The 17,993-nt window shown below is 45.4% G+C and overlaps 1 protein-coding gene across 1 annotated transcript; it reads right to left on the reverse strand.

The window, feature by feature from the left end:
- Window positions 1–1,049: 1,049 nt before the first annotated feature.
- On the reverse strand, window positions 1,050–17,620 carry VPS37D (VPS37D subunit of ESCRT-I; the record flags this gene model as incomplete). Its single annotated transcript, XM_081314803.1, has 4 exons — window positions 1,050–1,558; window positions 6,047–6,129; window positions 13,062–13,233; window positions 17,492–17,620. The coding sequence occupies 4 exons, from the start codon at window positions 17,618–17,620 to the stop codon at window positions 1,073–1,075; spliced, it is 870 nt and encodes a 289-aa protein (XP_081170929.1). The 3' UTR covers window positions 1,050–1,072.
- Window positions 17,621–17,993: the final 373 nt, after the last annotated feature.

Below are 17,993 nucleotides of genomic sequence, written 5' to 3' on the forward strand. Positions count from 1 at the left end.
AACGTTTTTTCCCCCCAGTTCAAATCTCCCTCCCTGCTATCCCCAGAATTTCATCCTTCAGTTTTTTAGCAAGCACATTGATTCAAGAGAAAAGTTTGCTTGAAAATATTTCCTTGCTCCCTCCCCCACCCATCCTGGAAGGCATGTCCCCCATAGAGCATGCCTCATCTCTCCCGTTTATGCATACCCTGTTGAGACCGTGTGCCTATGCTGGTACTAACCCATTCTCTAGCCGTGGCATAAACTTTGGGCTAAAATGTTCTACCCTGTGCTTTGCAACCTCAACCCCCCCATCACATCAATAGACCCCCTCCCCCACTTCATCTGCAGACCCCCCTGCCCCAATAGAAAAAAAATGAATAGGAAGCGGAGGGGGGGGGCAATTCAGCTCCCAAAACTGCCCCCTCTAAGCAGTTGGCCAACCCTTCCTTTCTCGACCCCTGGAAATGTGCTGTGCTCTATTCCCTCCCCCACCCCCACCCGTCCCCCACCATGGATGTTCTCTTCCTACTTGCTACTGAAATGGAGTCCCTTGTGCGATAGAGAAGATCAGCCGGCCGACTGCCTGGAGGGGGTTAGAGATAGCCCTGCCTGAAATTGATCACACCCAGCATCCAGAAAAGCAACAAGCAGTTTGCAAGAGGTTTTTCCCCCACCTAACTCGAGAGATAGGCGTAATGAGTGCATGATGGTGAATTCAGGCTCCCGAAAAAGAAGGGGGGGGGGAAAGAAGCGACATAACTTTCCTTATTTCTCAAGTGGGAAAGGGGGAGGCAGGGCACAATTCCCTGCGGTCTTGGCCACCTATACATTTAGTAACACTGGATCAACCCAGCCAGCCAAACTGCCTGGGGAGGTGGGGGATGGCGAGGGGAGGAGTGGAGATGGAATCTAAATTATTTTGGCAGCCAGAGAGAAAAGGGAGCCAGCTCTCTGCCATATGCCCACCCTCAACTCCCACCAAGTCTGGGAAGGTGGAGTTCTTGGCAGGCTGGCATCACACCTCAGACTCTGGCCCATTGTAGCTGGTGTCAGAGGCTCTGGTCAAAATGTCCCGTTGGCGCTGTTGCAGCTACCGGTGTGGGGGCTCTTTCTTCTTCTGCTGGTGAGGCAGGTGGGTCTGGGGCAAGTGGATGTGCCCAATCAGACTCAAGGGAGAGCTCACAAAGTTAGCGGTGGAGTGCGAAGTGGCCAGAGTGGGCAGGCAGCACTTCTGAGGGGCTGCCGTCATGGGGATGGGGAGCACAGCCTCCGATGGAATCAAGAATGCCGGTGCCAAGCGGAGCTGGAAGACCTTAGGAGGTGGCCCATTATTCTGAGCCGGGGCCGCTTGAGCCGAAGGTGGAGGAGGAGTTGGAAGTGCTGGGGAGACCGCAGGCTGTTCCTCTTCACAGCTCGGGCTTGGCTTTTCAGGAGTTTTTGTCTTCTCCACCTTCAGGATCTCTTGCAGCTTCTCCAGCTGGGTGCGACGAAGATGGGAGAGCATGCGGCTGTGCTGGAAAGACTCCACAAAAGTCTCGATGGGCAGATCCCAACACAGGAACTGCTCCATCTGTTCCTGTGGACAAAGAACGGAAGATGAAACTGCCATTTGGGATAGTTGGGTGTTCCAAGCCAATTTCAACAACCAGCTCCTCCCAATGGGTTTTTCCGCTGAGCTGCAGACCAACATGGTGCTTGTTCCCATTCCGTTTACAAAACTAAGCCAAGTGGAAGTTTAATCTTTACTTAGTGCAGAAACATAGAAAACCGACAGCAGAAAAAGATCTAGTGGTCTATTAAGTCTGACCTTTGAGGGTTTTTTTAAAAAATTATGCTTATTTATTTATTTATTTATTTTAATTTTTGTCAGATGACGGACGTATATTTATCCCAAGCATGTTTAAACTCAGATGATTGACCCACTACCTTGGCTGGGAGTTAGTTCCAAACTTCCACTCTTCTTTTTTGTGAAGTAATACTTTCTAACATTATTTTTGAACTTCCCTCCTGTCAATTTGAGGTAATGACCTGGGTTCTTGATTTTTTTTTTGCTTTAATATTGAAAATGCTAGAACCTTCTAGAACCTTCTTCATGCCCTGAATATGTTTTAAAGGTTTTAATCATATCTCCCCCTTTCCCTTCTGTTCTCCTGGCAGTACATATTCAGTTCCTCCTATCTCTTCTGATACGTTTTGTCTCTCAGAGCTTGCACTTTTTTCTTGCCCACCTCTAGACTCACTCAATCTTATATCTTTTTTTAAGTGAGGCCTCCAGAAGTGGTCACAGTATTCCAAATGAGGGTCTGACTAAAGCCTTATGTAACAGTGGTGATGGTACAGTGAATTTAAAAGCAGAAATGAGCTTAGGAATTGCAAGGCAGGGTCTGTGTTCTTTCCTATAGTATTTTGCTTATATCCCATCAGGCTCTTCATAGAGACCTGAAATGGACATTTTTCCTCCGTTTGTATCTAGAACATTTCCTATTCCTTTGGTGCTTGCTGTGATTATAGAAAAACATTCCAAACTTATTTCTGCTATTTCTGGGAGCTTTCTAAATCTCTTGTTGGCTCAGTTTTGCTGAAAATGTACTACAATGTTCAGTGTAATTTAAATTTTGGGTCCATTGCTTAGAAATGTAGCTTCACATACCTTGCTTATAAGTATAGGCTAGATTCTCTTGCCCTCCTTCTCTCTGGTTGTATTTTTAAGCAGCTCCAGTAAAGACAACCAATACATACAATGATTAAGAGTGTTGATTAATGATTAAGAGTGTTGGGTTCAGACTGAGAAGATTCCAGCCAGAGCCATGAAAGCTCAGTGGATAACTTTGAGTTGGTCACTCCTAGCACTCCTAACATTTTTATTGTTGGAGAAACTGGAGAAGGGAGTGTAATGGAGGGCACTATAAGCCTGCGGAGGACAGGTGATTCAATGGTATGTGAGAATGGTCTCTGGGACATGGGTGGACTGAAAGATATGCTGCCTAGGGAGCAATTAGATAACAGGGGAGGGAGTCTACAGCTGCATAACAGGCAGAGAAAGAAACTCAAAAAGGAGCCTCCCTAACTTATCAGGTTGGAAAAAGAAACCATAGGAGATTTGTTCTTTCAGACATGCAAGATTCTCGCAAGTTAATGTAACCTTACAATAAAGCCGAATTAGCTCATTTTGTTGTGGTCCTTCTCTAGTCAACCTGGGAAGGCTGACAGGTGGGATATAAATCTAGAAAATCACCACATGAAAAACCAGTACATGTGTTTATACAACATACTAAGTTTAGCCATTGACCTTAGTTTTTAGGGTGCTGTGTGAATCTAGCTTGTTTAGTTAGTTTATTGTTTAATTTAATTTGATTTAATTCATTTATTTACCTCATTTCTAACTTCAAGTGACTTGGAAAGTTCACAATGTAATAAAAAGAATAAAATATAATACCAGTCAAAAACAAACCAGTGAAAACAAACAAAGATGGTAAATCTGCCCTATATCAAATTCACAAGGAGTCCAATTACCATAGTCCGTGTGTGTGTGTGTGTGTGTGTGTGTGTGTGTGTGTGTGTGAGAGAGAGAGAGAGAGAGAGAGAGAGAGAGAGAGAGAGAGAGAGAGAGAGAGAGAGAGAGAGAGAGAGAGAGAGAGAGAGAGAGAAAATGGCCCTTTTATGACTTGTGGACTTCAACTCCCAGAATTCCTGAGCCAGCCATGGCACCCTCCATGGAAGTTGAAGTCTACAAGTCATAAAGGGGCCATCATTCCCCACCTCTGCCCTAGCCCAAACTCTAGGAGAAGAGCCAGGTCTACAAGGCCCTCTACAATGCTATCATAGTTTAATGTTTTGTGCAAATCCAGAACATGAGTTAATTCATTAATCAAATTAATTGCACTGTGTGAATGCAGCTCCTGGCACAATCTTATAGGGAACTGCTAATGTATTGGCTCAAAAGGTGATTAAGGAAAGTTGCAAACTCCACGGCTACATTCAGAATTTGCCATAGGAATAAATGGAGGAGAATGAGACCTGGGACAAGAATACAAACATTGACCCCATTTCCTTCAGTTGTTCTGAGCTACAATTTCTATAACATTGCTATGCCAATGGGTGCTAATGGGAGCTGGAGCCAAAACAGTTGGAAAGCCCCATGCTGCCTATCTCATTTAAGAATGGAAAGCAGTTCTTTCCTAGACATTCAAATCAGCACAAATGGAACTAGCATAATTGGCATCTGGGTTCCCTCTATTTTCTTAGCCCCTTGACCATATTCTTTTGCAGGCAAAGATGTAAAGCACCCTACAAACACTTGTGTGTACCTAGACATACACTGCATACACTGCATTTAACAGCCATGTATACTGTATCTGGGGCTTAGACTGCTAATCCAACAGTGACATTTAGAAAAGGTTTCTTGGTCATCTCTTAATGGAAAAGAAGCTGTTCCAGTCAAAAGCTCTACAGGTAGTCCTTGACCTAAGACCATAATAAATCTGTTGTTAAGCGGTATGTTTGTTAAGTGAGGCACCCAGCAACAGCATCCAATTTTACAACCTTTTTTTGCCACTGTCCTTAAGCAAATTGCCCCCAGTCATTAAGTGGGACATCATGTGACTGTGACTTGTGACCTTCCCCGCTGGCTTCCCTATTATTCTGCTTGCCAGAAGCCCTCTGAGAAGGTCATAAAAGCCAATCATGTGGCCCGCAGGAGGCTGCAATTGTCATAAGTGTGAGCTGGTTGCCAAGCATCCGTATCAAGATTGTATGACCGTGTGTGACAGTCGTAAGAGCGAAGTTTAGTCATAAGTCACCTTTTTAACACCGTCATAAATCTGAATGGTTGCTAAACAAATGGTCACAAATAGAGGACTATTTGCATGGTATTCTTTTGTCTCATTCCAAATTCATTATAAGAAGGGCAGCTCGGGTGGCTGCAGTACTAAGAGCTCTGCTACTCCTGCAAGGAGAGACTCTAAAAACTCTGGCTATCAGCAGATGGCAGCAGTCAGCTAACTCTGACTGATCTGGAAAGTTAAGTTAGAACACAGAATTGGAAGGGACCTTGGAGGTCTTCTAGTCCAACCCCAAGCATCAGCCTTTGTTAACACTTGGATGAGGGACCTCCTGGAATTCCAGAGCTTAGACTAGACAGAAAAGTTTTTTTTTGGGGGGCGGGAATCCTAGAAGTAGGCAATGGTGAGCCTGGACGTGTCCATGGTGTCACCAGATTTGAGCTTGATGCGAAGGAGGCTTTTTAAAATATATATAAATGCTGTAGGGACCTATATGTCCCTACAACATCATGCCTCACCTCCACTCCAAATGTCTTGCTCTCTCTCCCAAGGAGGGGATGACATTCCATAGCTTGAGTACCACTGAAACAGTCCAACATATTTAATTTGATATTTGTTGTTGATACGATAATAGCAATAACATAAAGGAAGGGTTCGCACAACACACTGAACCTGGTTGCTCAACCTATTTTTTTTTAAATTTGCACAATACATTGAACCTAAACTAACCAAACAGGTTGAGTGCTCAGCTAAGAGATAAAAACAAAAAGTGCTAATGTTAACCCTACACGTTTGGTATGTTGTGGGAATGCAGTCACTAGGTCTTTCATTGGCCTAGTTCAGTGTGTTGTGTGTCTGCAACTCTAGCCAAACGGATAGTTTGTGACAGCTAAAAAGGTGGTTCAAAGCTCCATACTGGCCACAAGCCAAGTCTTGAGAGATGCAGCTTGGAAAAGCCGTATCACTTGCACATCCTTGAAGCCCAAAGTTCAGGTAACAAACAGGGTCCCCTTCTCAAGCTTAGACAGAAGCAGAGGAAAATTCTCTCGCTTTCCTTCCTTGTCTGTCACACTTCTGCCTTTCCTGGCACAGGCTGGAACAAGTTTGGGAAGCTGACCTTCGACGGGATGGCATGGAGAAAGGTGGCCTGGAGTCACTTTCCTCTTATCTCTATGTTGGCAGACGATTGAAAGGAAGACACTTATTCCTTTTATATATATAAAAAAGAGGATTCCTTGGAGCAGCCCTGGGGAAGCCAGCCTAGCTTGTTCCTCATGACTCACCTCTACTTTGGCCTCTACGTTCTCCAGTTCAGCCTGTAGCCTGCTCAGGGCGTTCTCTGGAGTCCACTTTGCCATACACGCACCTGTTAGACAAAGGGCAAGTTCAGCTTTAACATCCACAGGTCAGCCAGCTGTGTTGTAATCCTTGCACCATGGCAGTGAGGAATGCCAGAGTGTGCTCCCTAATCTTTGCAAGAAGAATAAAATCCCAGGTTGCCAACTCCAAAGGAGAGACTATAATGGCACCTTCAACTTCTGTCTTCTCTTTCTCCTGTTGAAGGGGACTAGAAGCCAACGTTCTATAGGGACTGATTCAGGGATGAGGCATTTAGCTTTGAGGAAAGATGGCCAAGGAAGGATAGAATAGCAGTCACCAGGTACTTGGAGGGTTATCGTAAGAAGAAGGTCAAGCCTGCTGTCTCTCATTCCATACTGGAGGATGTGGGATGCAGTAATGGATGAAGTTACAGGAGGGCCTGATTTAATGTTAGATAACAACCCCCCCGCCCCCCATCATGTATTTGAAATGGGTGCCCATATGAACCAAATCAAATCTAAATCAAATCCAAATAATCCAAATCAAATCAAATCAGAATGTGTCTTCAAAAAGCCAAGATGATGAGTGTGATTGTACAATGGAAGCTTCTTATGTGTGTCACATATAAAAAAGAGGTGGGACTTCAATTAGTTAGTTCATAACCACCATCTTGAACATTTTGGAACACTCTCCCCCACCCCAATGTACCAGCACTAAGATCTATATGGTCCCTTTCAACTTCAAAATTCACGATTCAGTTGGAGCTTATAACAGGTTGGCCCTTGTATTCACAAATGATCAAAGAACTAGAGGCATTTGCTTACGTACAGTATTTATATACTGCTGATTCTCCATGGATTTCTGGAGGTTCACAAAAATTGAACACTAAAACAATGAAAATCGGTAACCCAATTACATAAACTATCTCTGCTTCGGTATTGATTGATCACACCCAATCTTTAAAAATTGCAAATTAACTAAAACTATTAAGAGCTCTACAGAAAAACTCTGCTTTGAATTTCTACAGGAGGGTGCCAGTTGGTTCTCCAGGGATAAACTGTTCTGTAGGGATGGAACATCAAATGAAAAACTCTGAATTTTTTTGGTCCCTCCCAAAAATCACTCAAGAGGGATAGAATCTCGAATTCTCAACTTGTCAGTAACACACCAGCTAGGTTGTTCCCATGCAATGCCGGTAGTCCAAGAAGTAACTCAGTGCTGTGCCATTTGTAGTTTAAAATCAGTACAGGCAGTCCCCGACTTATGACCACAATTGAGCCCAAATTTTCTGTTGCTATATGGTCCCTTTCAACTTCAAAATTCATGATTCAGTCGGAGCTTGTAAAAGAATTGTAGGGTGGCTTCAGGTTGGCCCTTGTGTTCACAAACAAGACATTTGTTAAGTGAGTTTTGCCTCAGTTAATGACCTTTCTTGCCACATTTGTTAAATGAATCACTTCAGTTGTTAAGTTAGTAACATAGTTGTTAAGTGAATCTGGCTTCCCCACTGACTTTGCTGGTCAGAAGGTCGCAAAGGGGGATCACATAATCCTGGAACACTGTGACCGTCATAAACATGAGTCAGCTGCCAAGTATTCTGAATTTTGATCATGCCAAAATGGGGAAGCTACAACAGTCATAAGTATGGAAAACTAGTCAAAGTGCCATTGTAACTTCAAATGGTCACTAAACGAACAGTTGTAATTTGAGGACTACCTGTACTTTAAATTGTACTTACTAGCCTGTCAAAAGCCTATGCAATGACTGTGGAATGGATAGGGATGACACTAATGGCTTTGGGTAGCTGTGTCTGCACCAGCATCAATTTATCAATGTTCTTCAAAGGCAGGTTAAAATTGGGTCTACAGGTAATCTTTGACTTGCAACCACAATTGGGACAAGAAAATTTATCATTAAGCCAGGTGCTTGTTAACTGAAACACCACATGACCACACGATTTTTTTCCTGCTATGATCATTAATCACTGTGGTCATTAAGCAAGACACCACATGACCTGACTTGTGACCTTCCCTGTGGGCCTCTCCAGTGACTTTGCTTGTTGGAAGTCTGCTGTGAAGATCCCAAATGGGGATCCCATGACTGCAGAATGCTGCAACTGCAATACGTTTAGGGCTGGCTTGGACTCCGACTGGGCAGTATCTGACAAGGGGGAAGCGATGGGTTTGGCCGATAATATTTGGGAAGAGTTTGATCCTGTGACTCCGGATGAAGTGGACAGGATCATGGGGAAATTAAGTGCCACCATGTGTTTGTTGGACCCGTGTCCCTCCTGGCTGGTTTATGCGGCTTGGGAGGTTACACGAGGCTGGCTCCTGGCAGTTATTAATGCTTCCTTGAGTGAGGGATACTTCCCTGCTGCCTTGAAAGAGGCGGTGGTAAGGCCCCTCCTCAAGAAACCTGCCTTGGATCCAGCTATTTTGAATAACTTTCGTCCTGTCTCCAACCTTTGCCTCCTTGCGAAGGTTGTTGAGAGCGTGGTGGCACGGCAGCTCCCTTTGGTCCTGGAGGAAACTGAGTATCTGGATCCGTACCAATCGGGTTTCAAGCCCGGGTACAGCACGGAGACGGCATTGGTCGCGCTGGTGGATGATCTCTGGCGGGCCCGAGACAGGGGTTATTCCTCTGTCCTGGTCCTATTAGACCTCTCAGCGGCTTTTGATACCATCGACCATGGTATCTTGCTGCGACGTCTTGAGGGGTTGGGAGTGGGAGGCACCGTTTTACGGTGGTTCTCCTCCTACCTCTCGGGCCGTTCGCAGACGGTGTTGGCAGGAGGGCAGAGGTCAACCCCGAAGCCCCTTGATTGTGGGGTGCCTCAGGGGTCGGTACTCTCGCCCCTCCTGTTCAACATCTATATGAAGCCGCTGGGTGAGATCATCCATGGTTTCGGGGTGAGGTATCATCAATATGCTGATGAGACCCAGCTTTTCATCTCCACCCCGAACCAACCCAGCGATGCTCTCGATGTGATGTCCCGTTGCCTGGAAGTGGTACGGATTTGGATGGGGAAGAACAGGCTCCAGCTCAACCTGGCCAAGACTGAGTGGCTTTACGTACCGGCATCTCGACTTGTCCAAGAGGTTCCATCTTTGGTTATGGGAGGAGAGGTGTTACCTCCCGTTGATAGGGCACGCAATTTAGGCGTCCTCCTGGACTCACGACTCAGTTTTGAAGATCATATTGGAGTCGTGGCCAGGGGGGCATTTGCCCAGGTTCGCCTGGTGCGCCAGTTGCGCCCCTATCTGGACTGAGATGCCCTACGTACTCATGCACTCGTTACCTCCCGGATAGATTACTGCAATGCTCTCTACATGGGGCTGCCCTTGAAGACCACCCGGAGGGTCCAACTGGTGCAGAATGCGGCCGCGCGGGTAGTGATGGGAGCATCCTGATACTCCCATATTACACCCCTCCTGCGTGAGCTGCATTGGTTACCGGTTGTCTTCCAGGTGAGATTTAAGGTGCTGGTACTTACCTTTAAAGCCCTACATGGCCTAGGCCCGGGATATTTGCAGGACCGTCTGCTGCCGGGAACGATCTCCCATCGCCCAGTACGCTCACACAGAGAGGGCCTCCTCAGGGTGCCATCGGCTAGACAATGTTGGCTGGCGACCCCCAGGGGGAGGGCCTTCTCTGTGGGAGTGCCAGCCCTGTGGAACCAACTACCCCTTGAGCTCCGGATGGCCCCGGATCTCCGGTCCTTTCGCCGCAGCCTTAAAACTTTCCTTTTTCATCAGGCTGACCTGGACTGACGACAGGGTTTTTAAAATGTTTTAATTTTTAATTGTCTAACTTATTTATTGGGGCTGTTTATTTAATTTCTTTTAACTTTTGTATTGTTGTTTTTATTGTTGTTAGCCGCCCTGAGTTCTTCGGGAGATAGGGTGGAATATAAGTCCCAAAAATAAATAAATAAATAAATGAATGAATGAATGAATGAATGAATGAATGAATGAATAAATAAATAAATAAATAAATGCAAGCAGCCAAGCGCCCAGATGGCAACAGCATTGATAGCAATAGCACCTAGACTTATATGCCACTTTGCAGTGCTTTACAGCCCTCTCTAAGCAGTTTACAGAGTCAGCATATTGTCCCCAACAATCTGGGTCCTTGTTTTACTGATCTCAGAAGGATGGACGGCTGGCGACTGCATGACAGGGACGCTGTGATAGTCATAAGTGCAAGGAGCAGTCATAAGTCATTTTTTCAGTGCTGTTCTAACTTCAAATGATTACTAAGCAAAGGGTCGTAAGTCAAGGACTACCTATGTACCTTCTGGAGATAAGGTGCCCCTTATCTCCAGAGGGATGGGGGTCTCAGCAGGTGGCTCACTTCTGATCTCCTTCCACATACCCATCTTGTTTCCCAGGATCTAAATCAGGGGTGTCCAACCTTGGCAACTTTAAGACCTGTGGACTTCAAATCCCAGAATTCCCCAGCCAGCCATCTAGATCTAGATTGTATTGAGGCTAGGTTTACATCGATGCTTATCTAATCCAGTTAAATATATAATGCCTGTATCAGTGTAGCAGGTGACACTTGAGGAATTTTAACTTTGATTTGTTTGTCATGGTTAAGCATGTTATGCATGACACTAGTCAGTGTGATTAAATTATGGTTTGGTAGGCAGTAGAAAGTCAGTAAATGGGTTAACCATTTTAAGCATAGCTGCGACCAATACCACCAAAGGCAACTACTACAGAACTCTTTTGCTTCTTTCCCTTAAAATGCCAGGAGATACTCAAGACAAATCTTGATTGGTTTTAAACATAATTTACTGAATAAACCACAACTGACATCCTGCACACTTGGCTGTACACTATGGTTTACAAACCGAAATAATAACAAATACAAGTAGTTCTTGACTTATGGCCACAATTGAGCCCAAAGTTTCTGTTAAGTGAAACATGTTAAGTGAATTTTGCTCCATTTTATGACCTTTCCTGCCACAGTTGTTAAGTGAATCACTGCAGCTGATAAGTTAGTAACCTGGTTTTTAAGTGAATCTGGCTTCCCCACTGACTTTGCTTGTCAGGAGGTCGCAACAGGGGATCACATGACCCTGGGACACGGCAACCGTGATAAATACATGCCAGTTGCCAAGTGTCCAAATTTTGATCACATGACCATGGAAATGCTGCAACTGTCATAAGTCTGACAGAAAAATGGTTATAAGTCACTTGGAGCTGTTGTGACTTTGAACAGTCACTGAACAGTGCTCATTTTAAACCGGGATGCAAAGATGAAGCTGAGCATCTTCCATTCTACTTACTGATTTCTAACTAGTTTTCAGGATTTTTTTCCTATAGATTAATTTACTGCAGATGGGGGTGAAGTGGCTCATGGGGTTAGGACACTAGGCTGCTGATAGGTAGGCTTGCGTTTGAGACCCACTGCTGCTGCAATTGGGAACCAGTTGCAAAGCCTCTGAATTTTGATCACAGGGTCATAGGGATGCTGCAAAGGTCATAACTGTGAAAAACAGTCATAAGACACATTTTTCAGGGCCATTGTAACTTTGAATGGACACTAAACAAACTGTTGTAAGTGGAGGACTACCTGTACAAGTAAACAAACCACATTATTGGGTTAGGAACAATTCTAAATCTGGTTTCTACATAATGCTGGGACAATGGGAGGAAAGCTTCCCCGTTTTGTTCCTTGCCTTTCATTAGATTTCTCTTCTCTGTGATTGGGGAAACATGCAGAGTGACAGCTGTATCTCATGTGTCAAACATCCCTCCTGTTATAGGGCTGAGAGAGGAGGAAAGGTGGGTTTTTTTTTCTTTTAGTCTGTCTCTTTCTTTCTCCAACTCCAGGGAGGGTTTAGACTTTATAAAGCAGGGTGATCGTCTCCCCAAATATCACATACAGGTAGACCTCCATTTATGACCAGAATTGAGCCCAAATTTCCGTTGCTAAGCAAAAAAAAATTGTGAAGTGAATTCTGCCCCATATTATAATTTTTTTGCCAATGTTGTTAAGTGAAACATGCTGTTAGGCAAATCTGGCTTCTCCCATTCTTTGTCAGAAGCCAACTGGGAAGGTTACAAAGGGTGATCACATAACCTCAGGACACTGCAATTATCATAAATACATGCCAGTTTCCAAGCCCCTGTATTTTAATCGTGGGAATGCAGCAATGGTTGCAAGTGTGAAAACTGGTCTTGTCCCTTTTTTCAGTGTTGTACCTTCAAATGGACACTAAATGAATGGTTGTAAGTTGAGAACTACCTGTACTGAACTCAAGTTGAAATCTGTAATCCAAACACGTCTCAGCTCACTAAAATTACATATATCTCATCCACGTGTTGCATTTACAGTGGGAGAAATACTTCATTGTCCAAAGCAGCTGAGGAATTCTGGGAGTTGAAGTTCACACCATTTAAAATTGCTAAATTTGAGAAACACTTTTCCAGAGCAAAGAAACACTTTCAGTATAAAGTTGTAGAACCCTCACTTTTCATGTTCCTCCATCTATTCATCTTTCCAGTTGTGCCCAGGGAATAGGGGAAGTAGGGAAAGGGGATCTACATATTTGTAGTAAACTGAAATTTGATAAAACCAACTGTGATCATAGACCAGGCCCACCCATTATGAATAAGGCCAAACTTCTTTACAACTATTATCAACTGGTCTACTTTTGGAATCCTAACTTTTTAGGCATGGTTTAAAGGGAGGCAAGCTGTCATGAATGAAGTCCTTTTACTTAAAGATGCTCTCAGGCCTGCAAAAGTCCAGACCACTAACAAATGTATTGCCTTCTGCTGATCATCTAGAACAGTTTCTCAACTTTAGCAATGTTAAGATTGGTGGACTTCAACTCCCAGAATTCCCAGGCCAAGCAATCGATGTTGAGAAACACTGATGATCCACATCAAGGCAGTCCAGATCTAATAGTACTCTGGGAGAAGGTGGGGTGGGGGAGAAAGGAAGACACCAACGGTTGCTCACCCAAGCGCTGCTGTTTGTCATGACAGGTTTCCCGTAGCTCCTGCAACTCCTGGTATTTGATGGCGAGTGAAGCTTTGCCGTTCTCTAGCCGAGGCTGCAAGCCCAAATTTTGCTTGGCAAGGTTATAGTTGGAAGCCAGGTGCACCTCCCGCTCCAGCTGCAGGTTCTGGAACTGAAAAGACACATATTTAATGAGGGTCTGGGTCAGGCCAAAAGGTCTCTATCTGATTATCTGTTCGGCTTGTCAAGAGGTTGTTTTGGTTATCCTGAGCATACAGTGCAGTGTTTTCCCATGAATGCATGGAGAATAAGATTTGGACTTATCACCCAAACAGGGAAAGCCACTTTCCCTGCTAAAAACAGTGCGCATGTTTAGCAACCCCCTTTGCAATCCAGTTTGATACTCTTGCTTTTTTTCCCCCAAGCTGCTGTTCTACAGATCTTTAGATCCTGGCTTCCTTCTGTATCTGGCAGTTTATCATCCTCATTTGAGTTACTTTTTTTTTTTTGCTAATCTTTGCTTTGCTGTCTGCACTCTTGTCTGGGTTGTCTGTTTATAAGGGTACAGATTTATGCACTACGCCTACTGATGGTTTTGCTGGTATCCCCACCACCTGTAGCACCACCGTTTGAGATTCAAAATACATTTGAGCCAAAGCTGTACAGACACAGTATTTAACAATACAATCTGAAGATACAAATTACATTTTTGTTACGAAGTGATTTTGACTGATTTAGTACAAAACAGTAAAAGAAGCAGTTTAGAAGCACCTATAGCGCTTGAGTCTTGGAGCGATATATTGTGGAGAAATAACTTCACCAAGGGAAATTCAACAGCTGTGTTCATGCAACATGCTGAAGCAAGTCATAAAAAGTCTTTCTTGATGCAGCATACAAACTTTGATAATGTTAACTAAATGAATTGTGTGGTTAGTCATGGTTCAGAGTGTTGTTCAAACTAGACAGTGGATTAACTTGGTAACCAAGTTAAAAAACTAATGTGAATGGACCTATCAAGCTGGTCTGAATGGATGCCTAAAATATGTCTAATTATTCAGCAGCTGCTACTGCTGCCACCAATATAAATCAGGCCTAAAGAATGTTGTGCTCGGAAGTCATGGATTTTAATCTCCAGGAAATGGCCATTTTAGGAAACAGACCAACTTTCAGCTTTCTACAGTTAGGAGCTAAAATTCTTACCTATCTTAGAAGGATGTTGTACCTATGAGAAGAAAAAAACAACTCCAAAGGATTAGATAAGCGAACCATTCATACAACTTGCTGAAGAGAGTCATTTAAAATCCTGGTGGCTACATGGGCATAACTTGCAAGGTTGAGTTAATTTTAATCTTGGTTAGGGATTTTCTGTGAGATTTAATGTACTGTGCAAATCAAGAAAAGAAGTGTTGATTGTGTGAATGCAATCAGTAGGCATTATGTCACACTTTCATTCTGGGAGTTCAACTAATGCTCCATATTAAAGATGTGAAGGGAAGTGGATTTTTTTCCCTACTAAATTCAAATTAATATTGGACGTTGGAGCCAGATTTTTCCCTGATTATTAAAGTTTTTATAATTTTTCAAATACACTTTTGGCAGATGTATATTGAGGCCTCCCCTAATAACATGGGTCCTTGAGAGGCTACTCCGGTCTGCTTTTGTTCCTTCATACTAGCCAATTCCAAACCCTCTTCATGAAGGAAAGTATCTCAGGAGCATGGCCAGCTATTCTCTGTTACCAATTGGCATTCAATCACTGAATGTGCTTCACTGTTTCTGGCTGCAGCAAGCATAGAGCCACTGAGAAGCTGCCAAAAGGTTATTCTTCTAGAGCAGGGGTAGGCAACCTCAGCTCTTTTATGCTGACTCAGGAATTCTGGGAGTTGAAGTCCATGAGTCATAAAAGAGCCGAGGTTGCCTACCCCTGTTCTAGAGCTACTGCCCTTATTAGACCTCTGGGCAAACCAGAATAACAGAATTGGAAGGGAGCTTGGAGGTCTTCTAGTCCAGCTCCGTACTCAAGCAAGAATCCCTATACCATGTCAGACAAATAATTGTCCAATCTCTTCTTTAAAACCTCTAGTGTTGGAGCACCCTCAACTTCTGGAGGCAAGTTGTTCCACTGATTAATTGTTCTAACTGTCAAGAAATTTCCCCTAGGTTGTTTCTCTCTTTGATTAGTTTCCATCCATTGCTTCTTGTCCTGCCTTCAGGTGCTTTGGAGAATAGGTAGATACTTCCCCCTCCCTCAATTAAGCATTAGATCTTTTGGGGGAGTACAACCCTTCAAGCAAAAGTTACTATTTACTGACATGGTAAATATTTACTGACTATTTACTAACTTGGTATACCAAACTGTGAGTTCTCTATGGGAGTCTTGAAACTATGACAAACTGCTCTAAACCTAAAAGGTAACATTTTGGGGTGATCTTCTAGTAAATATGCTGTATAGTATTTGTGATTTATCTTGTACTTCACTTAAACTCATGGGGAAGACAAATGTATTTATTGGACCATCTTAGAGTGGGGGGCATTGGGGATGGTAAACTATGGGGAAAGGTCTTGACCATCTTGATGGGCAATTTTTCAGAGGTGCTGGGTTTTTGATGAGATCTAGAAACTCAGTACCCCTGTTTACACAATACGCTGTCTTGGTAACTGAATTAACCAGTCTGTTTTGCACAGGACACTGAACCATAACTCTCCAAAGAGGCTGGGTTCACACAACATACTAAGCAACAAAAGACTAACCAAGATTAAAATTAATGATAATTAGCACAATGATTGAGAGCAAGCCGCTAAGTCTTCTAATTGACCCGGTTAAGGATTTTGTATAAAAGGCAGCCGGCATTGCTTCAAAAGCACACCAAAGACAAGAGCTGGGAATACTCAGCTTCTCTGAACTGACAAAGCTATTGCTAAAGTGAGGCTGTTTTTCTGGCCATTGTTGGAAAGGAGGCAGAGAAGGTGCCTTTCCAAAATCAACAGCCTCAACGTCTCCTTGTGAGGATGGATGACAACATGTGTGACGTTGCAACTGTGAGACCAGGAGCAGATTCCAATGAAGGTCTGGGGGCCACAAAAAGGGGTGGGGAATTCCTGCAATTGGGGGGGACAAGGAAGAAGTTAGCTGGATGCCAAATAAATAAGGGAAAGAAGGGGGGGGAGGTTTTGCTTTGTTTCCACGCCTGCCGAAAGGGAAAAATCATACGCCATTTATGATGAAAATGCCTGACATGCTGTGGCACTTAATTCGGCAACCTTTCTCTATTACCCAGCGCAAGACATGTTGCCTGCCTGGCTAGACAGTCAACACCCCCCACCCCCAACCCCCGCCCGTGTTTCCATGGCTGGGTCAATGAGGCTTTGCTGGATCTCGGAAAAGAAATCTCTTTCTTTTCAGCACCGAGAAACAAAACAGGGGTCTGTGGTCACCATTGTGGCTGATTTTCGCTAGAGAAAAAGAGGGAAGGGAGGGTCTAGTCCAGGATGGGTCTACTCTGCCAAGACAAAAGCAATGAGGCCTTGGGACCATTCCCCCCCCCCTTGCAAACCATCACACCCACTCCCTCCCTGGATGACTCCATCTCCAGGACCCCAAACAGACAGAGGCTTCTCGGCATTTCTTCCAGCATAATAAATGGGGTGTATTTCAAAGAGTGTTGTGGTGGTGGTGGGGGGGGGGGGAAAGACTGCTTTTCAGGGAAAGGAGGGGGCTGAGTGACAGGTGGGTGGAGAAGACCAAAATCCGACAACAGTCCACAAAGGGGCCTATAGCATCTCTGGGGGCTGGAGAGGTGGAACCAGAGTAGCAGAACACCTCGGTTCAAACTGGATCCCAGGGGCAGCTTTCAGAGGTGGGACAGGGAGATACGGGGTGCCTTTTAATCCCTGGAGCTAGCAGAAGGGGATGAGAAGGGGATAGATCTTCCAAGGGCATATCTAACAGTTGGGGCAAGAGGGCCTCCCCACCTGGGGCCCGGCTATCATCTTTTGAGTCTTGTGCATTTGGGCCAACAGCTTCCGTGAAAAGGCCGAAGGTCTGGGCATTGTTCCTGGCACCAAGCATAGGCCTGGCTGGACTGGCACTAGCCCCCTCCCGTACCAGACTCCCAGCCCCCTGGCAACCAGAGCTGCCTTTGCTGCAAAAGGGGTCGGGTGGCACAGCCCCAGGGGCGCCATGGGCAGTCTCGGCGGGCATCGGTGCTCGTTTGGATGCTCGGATTATTTTCCAAGGGGGCGGGGGCGGTCTTTGTATTTGGATGGAGAGGGATGGCCGCTGGGCTCGGAGTAACGCGATCCGCGGGTGCGTGCAGCCGAAGACCCCGCTGGAAAGCAGGATACCACCCTCCCCCCCCGCATCTTTCTCCCCTCCGGAGGGCCCGATCCTCTCCTCTCCCGGGCTTGCAACCAGGGAGCCGCGGCTTTACCTTCCTGCTTAGCTTGACGATGCGCTCGAGCCAGGTTTCGTCCCGCATGAGGGCGCGGAGTTGCGCGGTGCTGAGCGCCCCGAAGCCCAGATCTACCGCCGAGGCCCGCGGGCCCCGATCGCGCTCCATGATGTGGACGGAGCAGACGGAGCGGCCGCACCTGGAGGAGCGGGATCCTGCACCTGCACCTGCACCGCCGTCGCAGACCGCCAGAGGGCGGCCCCGCCGCTCTTAAAGGGGCCGCCTCCGCCGAGCTTCCGTTGTTTCGGCTGGGGAGGGTGGGCGCGGCAGAAAGCGGCGCAGGCGGCGGCGAAGGAGGGCGTTAATTGCACGTGCTGGGCTGCCCCCTCCTCTCAAAGGAGGAGAGCAGACAAAGGGGAGGGGGCTCTTCTGCCTGGAAGGCAGATGGAGTGTCTGAGCATGTGTAAAGTACCCAGCCCGTCGCCGCGTGCGAGTTGATCTCCAGGGAGAGAAAGAATAAATTCTGCGCCGTGAAAATTGG

The sequence above is a fragment of the Vipera berus genome (assembly GCF_964194415.1).
Source record: "Vipera berus genome assembly, chromosome: 1".
Taxonomy (NCBI): Eukaryota; Metazoa; Chordata; class Lepidosauria; order Squamata; family Viperidae; genus Vipera; species Vipera berus.